At 33.8% G+C, this 12,904-nt stretch overlaps 1 protein-coding gene across 1 annotated transcript; it reads left to right on the top strand.

The window, feature by feature from the left end:
- LOC109347607 (serine/threonine protein phosphatase 2A 57 kDa regulatory subunit B' beta isoform-like) lies at positions 3,867-9,523 on the top strand. Its single transcript, XM_019587540.1, has 2 exons — positions 3,867-5,453; positions 8,859-9,523. The coding sequence occupies exons 1-2, from the start codon at positions 4,275-4,277 to the stop codon at positions 9,159-9,161; spliced, it is 1,482 nt and encodes a 493-aa protein (XP_019443085.1). The 5' UTR covers positions 3,867-4,274; the 3' UTR covers positions 9,162-9,523.

The raw sequence follows: 12,904 nt of genomic DNA, 5'->3' as shown, positions 1-12,904 counted from the left end.
ATTCCTAGAAAAATTACACTAGTTCTATAAATATTTCAAAACTTACACTACATGTAAGATAGTATAGTCAAACTATACTACCCACCTAAATTTAAGAAAACCACCAAAAACACCCAAGTCTGGACCATGTCATAAATGAAGTAAGCAAGCTTTATCCATTCCTCTAGCATAGTTTTGCGTAGATATCATGAACTACAAGATATGGGAAACACATTTGTTGTTCCAATGTTTTGTGTCATTCTATATACTAGGAGATAAGATTGATTAGAAAAATATTTAATAATTACAATTTTAACTTAAATAATTTTTTTCAACCAATCAGAGTCAAAAGTGGGCAACATATGTGCTCTCCAAGATATCAAACCAATTTATTAAAAAAGCACAATAAATGTAATCATAAACTAATATAATTATTACATTGTTTAATGAATATTTTTTATAATTAGGTATAGATAAGAAAAGAAGTAGTAATATATTAATATATTCATGTGTATCAATAAATATATATCAATTAATTTTCAAAGTAAACTATACCTTTTGGATAACTTAAATTGTGTTAAAGACATCAGATAAATGGCGTGTTTGGTATATTGGCTAATCATTTGAAGGCGAAAAAGTGGCTCAAAGTTGATAAGCCAATGTATTGCTTAAAACTAGAAAATAAATTGAATGAAATAGGATAAAAGACATGGAAGAACTTTTAAGTTATATATACATAAATCACTTTACCAAGCTGTTTTTGAGTGTAAGTCTCTGCTAGATTTTTAGGATAATCAAAATGTAAAGGATTCTATTTCTGAAAGTGACACTTATTAGGAAGGGCAAACATACACTAAAAAAAGATTAGTTCATTATCTCAAGAATGAGAAAATATCTTTGATACTACAAAAAAAAAAAACCTAAATCACTAGTAACCAAATCAAATTAATAATGTTGGGGTTTTTGTGAAAATCTCTTCTAACCAAATAAGGGTACATTTTTTGGGAAAATGTACTAAACACCCTTAAACTGTTGGTCACATGCAAATTAGCACTATGAACTTTAAGTCATCCAATTGACCCTTAACTTGATATAATTATATCAATAAATTCTTTTATTTCTTGTTAAGTTACTAACATAGAAGGATGAAGGTAAATTTAGATCCAACTTTCACTAATACATTATAATCATACTCATTTGTTTTTCTATTAACTTGCTCATCTCTCTCTTCACATTACTTATTTTATAAAATTTAAAATCATTTATGATTTTACAAAATCACATTTTAGGAAGAAAAAAACAGAGTTTAAGACTGAAACCATAACACTCATGCTTAGATTCAAGAAAGGGATAACAACAAACATATAAATCCATGAAGAAGAACCTTTCTTTAACTTTGTTAGGTTTTAATGAATACACAACATTAATAAATAAGAAAAATGTTGAAGGCCTTGTAAATTGGAAAACATAATTAATAGATAACATTTTATTGCTTTCTAGTTTAAGGTCTTATCTTAATATTTTATTTTAATTTTGATATCATATAAGACTCATACAAATTGTTTTTCAAAGTTTTTTTTGGGTAGTAAACAAGAAAGAAAGAGAAAAAAAAAAGGCAGCTTAGAGCGTTTTCCAAAGTTTTAAAGGGGTGAAATCATGAACAAGATTTCCAAAAAGGAGTTTTTAAAAAACCGAGTAGGAGGTTACTTGAAACATAGTAACATATTTACATAATAACAAGTTACTTTACTTGACAAAAGAGTGTAATAATCAATTACTGAGTATACAGTAAGATTTAGTAAGCGATTAACACAAACCACTAATTGATTACCTTGTGCTGAAATTGTATTTTCAAATTCAAAACTCAACCGGTACATACACAAAACAAACCAATATTATTACAACCATTTAATACTTCCCAGAATGGACCTTAAAATTTTTTTAAACTCTATATATGATCATAAGTTTATGAAAACAACACAACAATTTTGAATAACTTTCACTTTCAAATTTATCAAAGGCTTTATTTTAACTTAAGAGAAATTTCACATTTTCATACTTTGTGAAAAACAAAAGTTAAATATAATGTTAACTTTAAAGTGTTCTTGAAAAGATTTCAAATATCATTAGATTGAGTTCAAACAGTTGTCTTCTACCCTATCAAATCAAAGAATTACCATAAATTGTGGTGAGTGGTTGTGTAAAAATAAAGTGATTCGCTTTCTTATGGGATCAACTATTCAATAATATAGTCCTAGTGTGGAGCTTGTAAAGAAACTTAATTACATACTGAAAAATCACTTGAATCATAAAACAAAGTCTAGACATAACTTTCACTTGAAGAAGGTGAATCAATATACATCTTGACATGAATTTCTCTATTCTTATCTATTTTATAATTTTGCAACTATTGTTCTACAAGTTTTTACTTCAATTGAAAATTCTGAATTGTCATTTAAAAAGAAGGACAATATTGTTGCAAACTTAATTAACCACCGTTCTTAGATTGCTATCTAGTATTTACACAGTCTACTATGATTTTTATTGAAACGGTAGAGTGCATGACACTTCATTTGTTATTTGTGGGTTTGAATCAATGATGTAAAAATCAGACCGTACGGACGGTTCAACCGGAATACCGGTCTCCTAACCGGTACGATACAGATGTTGAACCGGCCAAGTATTAAAACTGGTCAAAACCGGTGAACCGACCGGTATTTCACTAAACCGATCGGTTTATACATATATTTTTTTTTTTTGAAAAAAAACTAAAAAACTTAAAAACCCATTAGAAGGTAACCCATCTTTCCAACCCTTCTTCAACACTTCAAGGCACATGCTTCCAAGGCATACTTAGATTACACATTTTGGTTCCTAACATTCGTGTGTAATCTCAGTGATATTTGTGTAATCTTGGAGTTCTATCTGAAGATAAGATTTGGTGCAAAAATATAATATCAATATGAGACAACTTTGACTCATTGGTGTTAAATGTTAAAACTCCAAATTTATTTGTTTTGTAGAGTAAGTTATGAACTTGTGTCATTTATTTCTATTTTGCGGTTGTTCAGTGATACTTTTGGATTGATATATGTTTTGTAATTTAGACTTTGAATTTGTTAAAGACTTAAAGTTGTTTGTTTATGTGAATTTTGAGTAGATTATAAATATGAATTATAAATTTGAATTATAAATTTGAATATTTACCTCTTTGGAATTGTTTTGTTATAGGTTTATATATATATATATAAATATAAGTAGGTCCGGTTTAACCGGCATGCGGTTTAATTACTGAATCTCCAGTTGAACCACTATACTATTATACTAGTACCTTGACCGGTTTGATAACCGGTATGGTTTTAACAACACTGGTTTGAATAATTAGCTTCACTATCATCTTAGGTTCATTTTTGTTGGCCGATGTTGAAAAAATGTTTGATTTTGGGATAAATTGAGCATTATGAGAAAGATCATGACGATTGTTGAATCCTTTAGTTAGATGTGAACATGTTAGGTGTGTGAAAAAAATAAGTTAATATATTGCAATAATTGATTCACGTAGACAAAAGTGGGAAGGTAAAGATCTATTTACATTATTTTGTTGTTAATAACAATAAATATTACATGAAAATATATATTAATTTAATTAATTATAATAATTTAAAGGTAATTTAAGATGATTTAAAAATTTATGATACAAAATTACAAATACTCAAAATTTAAAGAGTGCTGGACTGCAGGTAGTCTGGTACACTTTTTTAAATAAAGTTAGACTCTATCCAAAACAGCTTGCCAAAGTAATTCAAACCCTTAAAAATGCATAAAAAAAATCTGGTGAATATTATAATTAGTCTAACTAAAAAAGCTATTATTATTATAATCTATAATCACTCCCTTACCAGATTGTTCCTCTCTGGAATCTCTTATCTTAATTACCTTCACTCACTCTCTCTATTGCTCTTTCTATATCCCCCATTCCTTCTTTTGATCGCCGGAATAAATCTCCGACCGATCAACTTTCCGGCATTCAGTTGATCCCACTCTTATCCATAGCTTCCTCAATAACTCTCTTTCACCCTTAAAACGCACCGTTTCACTTCTCTCTCATCTTCGCGTTTTTATTTCAGATCCGTTTCTCTTCAAACGCGAAAATCCAGGAATAACAAACCCTTCATGGATTTGTATCACCCCATTTGAATGATTAATTAATTTCATTCATGCTTGAACCAAACGTGTGAAGTGGATCCATAATTTTTTCGCCCTAGGGTTAGGGTTCGTTTTGAAGAGAAAAAAAAATGTTTAAGAAAATTATGAAGGGAGGTGGAGGGCACAAGAAGCCCTCCAAGTCTGACGATCCATCGGCCGCCGCTCGTAATAATTCACAGGCGGCGGCCAATGTGGTCGTCAATCATGCCTCGCGACGTGGAGGGGCTGGAGGAGGCACTGTGGCATCAGTCGGGACCAATTCAACAACTGGTCCTGCTTCCCCGATGCCAATTTTGCCCCCCTCCGGCCCAATGGAACCTCTGCCTATGTTCCGTGACGTGGCAGTTTCGGAAAGACAGAACCTTTTTCTTAGAAAACTGCATGTTTGTTGTTATATCCTTGATTTTTCGGATACGTTGAGGAACATTAGGGAGAAAGAGATCAAGAGGCAGGCATTGATGGAACTGGTGGACTTCATTCAATCGGGTTCGGGGAAGATAACGGAGAATTGTCAAGAGGAGATGATTAGAATGATATCTGTTAACATTTTCCGTTGCTTACCGCCTGCGTCACACGAGAACACAGGGCAAGAAGTCACTGATCCTGAAGAGGAGGAGCCTTGTTTGGAACCATCATGGCCCCATTTGCAGCTTGTTTATGAATTGCTCCTCAGATATGTGGTTTCGTCGGATACCGATACTAAGGTTGCGAAACGGTACATTGATCACTCATTTGTGCTTAAATTGCTTGATTTGTTTGACTCTGAGGATCCTAGAGAGCGTGAGTATTTGAAAACCATACTGCATCGTATATATGGGAAATTCATGGTCCATAGACCCTTCATTAGGAAGGCAATTAATAACATATTTTATCGGTTTATTTATGAGACTGAGAGGCATTGTGGTATTGGAGAGCTTCTTGAGATTCTTGGTAGCATCATTAATGGGTTTGCTTTGCCCATGAAGGAGGAGCATAAGTTGTTCCTTGTAAGGGCACTTTTGCCTTTGCATAAACCGAAATCTGTTGGTGTGTACCATCAGCAGTTGTCTTACTGCATTACTCAGTTTGTGGAGAAGGATTTCAAGCTGGCCGATACGGTTATCAGAGGCTTGTTGAAGTACTGGCCAGTCACCAATTGCCAGAAGGAAGTTCTCTTCCTTGGTGAACTTGAGGAAGTGCTGGAGGCCACACAGGCTGCAGAGTTTCAACGCTGCATGGTTCCCCTTTTTAAGCAGATTTCCCGCTGCCTCAACAGTTCTCACTTTCAGGTTTGTCATTTATTTATTTTTGTAGTGATGTTAGTTGGGATTATGACAAGCTGTCTTCCTTTTTTCTTTGTGTTTATTTTTGGTTTTAAATTTGTTATGATGCTTGTTCTCCTTTTATCTTCTATGTTAAGATACATTGCGAATCCAATCTAGGCCTAGTTTTTTAGTTATCAATGCTGGCCTTCTAGTTAAATGCACTTGTTTTTTAACCGGGTAGTTTAAGTTTCAGCTCCCCAATTGATAAAATTTGATTTTTATATTATTTTTTTTATTCCCCTTTTATAGTCCTCGACTACATTCTGGTTTGACCCATTTTTTGGGTGCACTTATAGTTTTTAGTTCGTTTTAGGCTGTGCATCTATTAGCGTGATGTGTTGTTTGATGGGAAAAAGAGAAAACACGTTTTTTATTTTATGACAGTAGCTATTAATGTGGAAACATGCATTTTGTTCTATCTGATTTAATTGGCTTCTGGCCTTTCACACATGGAAATGTTGACAGGCTCATCCACGTACATGGATTTTGTGTTCATTTGCATTCATCTTCTGTTTCAAAGCTGAGTACTGAAGTGGCAAACTTGACCACAATTAAAAATCTACTGGTGGCTTTTAGTTTCGTTTTTATGTTATGAATTTGTAGGTGTGAAGTGTATCTTTAAATAGTAAGAAACCCACCCATACAATATAAGTTTATACGGGTAATAGGTTATATTTGGGATTTTTCTATTTTGTAACTAATAAGTTTGTCATTTTCCTTATGTAGTACTTAAGAAAATACTAAGTAATAATTTTTTTTCTTTCTTATTGTTACCTATTTTTTACTTGGTGACTTGCGTGTGATGATATTTTCAGAATTCCAGTAAAGTTGGAATGGGATTCTGAGATTTCAGCAACACTAAATATGGTTTAGTGATTCTCTGTTTGATAGGAGAGAGAGAAAATGAAAAACCCTTTATATTATGTCGGTGTCTATTAATATTGGAAGATTCTCTACTTTATATCTGACTTAATTGGCTTCTTCCTTTCACGCGTGGAAGTGCAAACGTAGACAAAGACATGCATATGGTTTATGCACATACATAAGTTTTGAAGTCATTTTTTGTTTCTCACCTTAAAAACTCTATACTGCATTGGTAAATGAGGACCGGGATTGAAATTCAACTGCTGTTAGTTTACTTATCATGATAAGAATTTGCAAGTGTGATTTATATCTTGTAAATAGTACAAGTCCAGGGTATATATTGGTAATGGCTTATGTTAGTGATATAATGTTAATAACCATAGTAGGCAAGTTTGCGATGTGCCCAAGTTACAAAGTATTTATGAAATCATGGACTTATATTTTTTGTTTGTTTCTCTCTTATTGTTTTTTATTTTTATTATATGGGCATGCATGTTTGATGATATTTTAGAATGCAAGTAAAGTTGGAACTAACTTTGAAATTTCAGCAGTATTGAATATGGTTTTTATGGTCAACTGTGCTCTGGTTCCCTGATGTTTTGGTCATTTGTAACTCCCTTTTTGGTTTTTAGAAACTGCACATTCCCCTCTGATTTAGTAACTAATAAGTTTGTCATTTTGCCTTACTTAGTACATAAGAAAACTCTAATAATTCTGGTTCTTTCTTATTATTACCTTTTTATGTGTTGACTTGCATGTGATGATGTTTTTGGAATTCCAGTAAAGTTGGAGTGGAATTCTGAGATTTCGGCAGCACCAAATATGGTTTTTAGTGATGTGCTGTTTGAAAGAAGAAAGAGGAAACAAAACTTTTGTATTATGTTGGCGTATATCAATGTCAGATGATTTTGTACTTTATATCTGACTTAATTGGCTTTTGCCCTTTCACATGTAGAAATTCATCGTATACAGACACATGCATATGGTTTACGTACATACATAGATTTTAAGTTCATTTTTTGTTATGTAATTTATATCTGACTTAATTGGCTACTGCCCTTCCACACGTAGAAATTAACTGTAGACAGACACATGCATATGGTTTATGCACATACATAGATTTTAAATTCATTTTTTGTTCCTCGCCTTCAAACCGTGTTAATGAGGACCAAAATTGAAGATTATATTGGTAAGGACTTATGCTAGTGAATGTATTGTTAATAACCATAATAGGGGAGTTTGTGATATGCCTTAAGTTATGTGTTATTTAAGAAATCTCGAAGTTATATTTTAGTTTCTTTCTTATTACTTTTTATATTTATTATTGGTTGTGTGCATGCAATGTTATTTTAGATTGCTGATAAGTTGGAACTAACTTTGAAATTTTGGCAGTACTAAAAAATGGTTTTTATAGTCATTTCTGGTCTTGTCCACAGATCTGTTAATTGATTTTAGAAACTGCACATTCCCCTCTGATTTAACATAACTAATTGCATTGCGTCACCTAATGTCCAAACTCGAAATCCAGAAAAATTTCATGGTATGGGAGTCACGTGACCTGCGTCCAAATCCACCTAACTGGTTGCAATTAACAGATGGTTATTATATCTATTTGATTATGCCTCTTGCTGGGTTTTTTTAGTTTGTCTAACTTGGACACCCCTTGGTCCATTATTTATGGCAGAGATCATTTGATATTGATTATAGTGTTGTTTCTTTCTCTTTTACACCGTGATGAAGAAAGTATTTTTACCATTTTATTGAAATTGATTGACATCTTAACTTATGCTGAAATCTTATGATTATCTCATTATCAAGAGTCTTGTCCACCTGGGATTTATTGCTCCTTTATGTTTTCTTCTCTGGAGTCAAGCTATAATTCTTGGCACTTGTTCTTTGGTCTTGAGTGCGGTGCGTCTTTCTGGGGAATTTAACCTAGCAATGTGTGAAATTTGAGTTTTTTAGCGGTCTCTGAAGAGTTCCCCCAGTCTGAAATTTTTCGCGAGGCTTGCATATCGCTAGAAGATTGAAACTATTGTTGATTATGCTACTGATGATCAGCAATTAAGCATTAATGCAACAAAACATAGCACCCTATTAACAGAAGTGGCCAGCCAATAAAACATAGTGGAGAACTTAATGATGCGTTTTGCAAGGAACTTAAACTCATTGCGAAGAATTAAGCTATTGGTAAATATCATAGTTCTGTATGGAATGATGAGTGCATTGTGAGCATAATTGCCCAAAACAGGACTGTGATATTACCAGCAATCAGCAGTTTATCATAACTCATTTTTAGTCTTTCTCTTTCGACATGTCCAACACACAAAAGCCTCCTAAATAGCTATAATGTGTGCACTATAAGAAGTCTAAATATTGTCCTTTTCAATATATGACTGAGGATCTTCTACAACTAACAGAATTATTTTTAATTTATTACTGCTGTTAATTTTCATGATTAAATGTTCCCTCAGAAATCATTGCTTAGACACACTTGTAATGCAGGTTGCAGAGCGAGCCCTCTTTTTATGGAATAATGAGCACATTGTGAGCTTAATTGCTCAAAACAGGACTGTGATATTGCCAATCATATTTGAAGCTTTTGAGAAAAATATCCAGAGCCATTGGAACCAGGCGGTTCATGGGCTGACAATGAATGTACGGAAAATGTTCCTGGAAATGGATGCCGAACTGTTTGAAGAGTGTCAGAGGCAGCATGCAGAGAAAGAGGCTAAAGCCAAGGAAGTAGCTGAGCAGCGGGAACTGAATTGGAAGAGATTGGCAGATGCGGCTGCACAGAAAGTGTGAACTAAATAGGTGAAGGATGATGAATGCACTCTTCTCCATTTTGGTATAAGTCCACCCATGACTTATAACCTTGCTCCATTATTTATTGGCTTCTTTTTTTCCAGCTTAATTTTCTCTCTTTTATCCCATTCTATCTCAGCTGGATAATCAACAATTTGAAGAAAGCGGTTGCTAATTTAATGTGTTGGAAGTTGTTGGTAATGTCTGCAGATTAAGAATGTTCTGTGAATTACTTTCTTGTATTTCCCCCATTTTACAAAGAGAAATAGGAAAGTTTCTTTTATTTTCCCCCTTTTGCTGTCATGTAAACAAGATCTTACATTTTGTTAGTTTTGGAGTTTATATTGATGATTGAAGGATTATATGCAGTTGTTCCAGACAGGGCCGAGCGCGCCCAGTGACCGTGCTGGCCCAATGCTCACATGTTGAGTTGGCCTAACAGCTGATAGGCTGATCTCTGAAGCAAGGTTCACCTCTAGGCCATATGGGTTGACTTATACCTAGATGAAATAAGGTGTAGGTCACAAGGGACTGAATCTTTAGGTTCATCCATTTTTAGTGGACTAAATAGCCAACTCCACCTAGTGAGATAAAAAAATTGGTTGTTGTTGTTCCCTGTTGTCACAGGGACCGAACCTTTTAGAATATTCCCATCCATTTCCAGTGGATTTAGGTAGGCCCTTTGTGAATCACATCAACTAACTTTACTCCACATGGCAACAACCTCACCCCTCAAGTATATAAAGGTGCCTCAGTTTATTGATAAATTTAGGTTTATTCTACAAATCCTTAACTGTTAATCATATTGCTTGATACCTGGACATGTTTGGATAAATAAAACATTTAAAACTTATGTTTTTGAAGGGTCTGAGTTGAATATTATCTTGACAAATTGGCATATTTGAATAAGGGAAATGTTATGAGCTAGAGTGAGAGGGAGAGTAAGATTTAATACTTTTTGTGAATGTATGGTTAATATTACTGTTGCTACTAGCACTTGTAGAACATTGTTAATAAAAATTCAAGTTGTAATGATTTGCAAGTGTAACACTAGCATGTACACAATTGCTCTTGTTTGATCTTTCTATCAGTTTTTCAATACACTTTAGTTGAGAAAACACAACTTCCCTCTTTCACCAGCAACACTTTTCAAGGATTTACTTTGTAGTACCCAAATCCTTCAATGCAAAAGAATTTGCTCAAGTAATCTCATATTCCTTATCTGATTGGGATTTTAGAAGATAGCCGTAGGATATTAGATTGGATAGGATAATTGCAAAATGGATATTGTGAGAAAGAACTAGAACAAGACAGTAGCACCACAGGAATGTACAATTAATCAATTATAATCCTTAAGTGTATGCAGAGGGATATGATACATGGGATTATTCAGTTTCCTTATGTGACAAGAATTAAGTTGTGACTTTCTCTTACACAATGTTATTACCAATATTTTATGTATTAATGCTTTATTTCATGTGAATATAGAGTTTTCCATTACGAGTTACTTTATCAATCACTTGGAATAGATGGTCTCAATATATTCATACCACTGACATTAATTAGTACCAGAAAAAAACTTGTCATACACTATCATATAATCCTTTTTATTTATGAATATAACTTTTATATATCAACTATTTGGATGATTTATCCATCATATGAATATATTTCAAATGTATATATTATTTAGACTATAAAATATAGGCTATTACTTTGCCAAGTACTAAGATCAACTTGTGTATGAAAGAGAAGTGAATGGCTATATTTAAAGAGTTGTCCTTTTAAGTTCATATTCTTAGATATCTTATGGAGGAGGACATCTATTTGATCAAAATTTGAAATCATAAAAACAACCGTAGGATATAACTAAGGATAATACCCAATGCTTCACTTCATGTACCAAAAGATAATAGCTGAAACGAGAATAATGTTCAGCCACATGAGAAAGCAAGCATGTACCTCTATTATTCTTATCAAGAATATCATAGAAGGCAAGGATGAAGAAATGACAACTAGACTATAAATATCGAAGTCTTTCAAATAATTTAATCCATGTTACTGTCATGAAGAATAGACATCTTCGTTAGAAGATGAAACATGTGGTACCTACTTCAAAGAGAGAAAATCAACCAATAAAATAATAATAGTAATCTGCAAAATTAATTACACAGATTTGCAATGACTTGGGATAAAAAACATTCTCTTAATTTCATATATTTAATATTGTACCCACTTTTTAGGCAAGCCCATACTTCATCTTTTGACAAGTTCCAAGAAAGATGGTTTTCACTTTTACCCCATAATACAAAATCCACGGTCACAATATTAATTATTGCCTTACCCTTTCACTTTCAAAGCCAAAATGGCTTTATGTGCCTCATACCCCCTACATCATTTGAGCTGCACCATCTAGTTGCTTCTATCTCGTTTCACATTTTATTGAAAACTAATAAATAAAAAATAAGACACAATGAAAGCTAGCTAGACGATGCAAAACGGGTAAGGAAGTATTGACAAATATTTATTATTATTTATGTTCTTATAAGTAAATATGTAATTTCATGGGTAAATAAAAAGATAAAAGTATAATTAAAAATTGACTTTTGTTTGTTATTATGTGATACATGTCTCTCCAGTAATTCAGATGATCCGGTGCCAGAGAGGACAAGTACGGATGTACTGATTCCTCAAACAAAAAATGTTCAGTAATTTGGGAAATCAGTAATTTATTTTACAATAATAGTGTTAAAATTTGTAAAAGATGTGTATAATGCATTAACAATTAACCATATGAATGGCAACCCAATAATTTAAAAAAACATTAACACTATATGCAGAATATGATCCTCAAAGAGCCTAATCTTGACCTTGGTGGTCTTGAAGGCATAAGTGGTCCTATGACTAGGGCTCGGGCAAAATGGGCTCAAAATGCCCTTAGACAACTCATAATGTTGATCCATGATGGTGAGCCCACAATAGCCCAAGGGGGTGTAAAGATGCTCACTAGCATCTTGGTCCATGGCTCTGACCGAGCCAAGGATGGACCAGGCCATGCGCAGGACTCAGGCCACGGGTCTGGGCAAGGCGCCAAAAATGGCCCTAGCACGAAGCCAAACACATCAGGCTCAATTCCTGACCGAGACAACCCTGACCGGGTTGGGGACTTTGGTGCACCCAGTGTTGCACCATGCGCTGGGCCAAACTAGCCTGGCCAGGAAATCTAACCGAGGCGCATGCGCCTAGCATGCCGCATTAGGCGCTGGGTGTAGCCTGACCGAGTCAGGCCTAGCCAATTTAATTAGTATTGAGTCATTTTAATTTTTATAATAAATGTGTGGGCTAACTTTTGTCCAACACTTAGTTTAATTAATTTAAGCATGTTTGTAATAAATCTACCCATAAAAATTGACCAGAATGAAATTTGACTTGTGAGTAGTTAAGACAAGCCTAAAAGTGTAACCGACACTTTAATGCTTGGACCAACTTAATATTTTCGTGAACCAAACTCGGTCTAACTTTGTCTAATATTATTTGGCAGGTAAATAAAGTCTAATATGGTCGTTGGAAGGCATTTGCTTGAGGGGATCTTCAAGGTGACCGTGGAGAGGCTTAAAGGAGCATTTATGGAGCTTAAAGGCTATGTTTGGACCCTTGGAGCTAAAACCACCTGAGCATAATTCATTCAGAGGCATCCTAAGTCAGTTCTGGAGCCGTTGGAGCAAAGTTGCTCATGTGGAATT

The sequence above is a fragment of the Lupinus angustifolius genome, chromosome LG05 (genome assembly GCF_001865875.1).
Source record: "Lupinus angustifolius cultivar Tanjil chromosome LG05, LupAngTanjil_v1.0, whole genome shotgun sequence".
NCBI lineage: Eukaryota > Viridiplantae > Streptophyta > Magnoliopsida > Fabales > Fabaceae > Lupinus > Lupinus angustifolius.
Note: the sequence above shows the minus strand (reverse complement) of the source record. Positions and strands in the feature narration are given on the sequence as shown.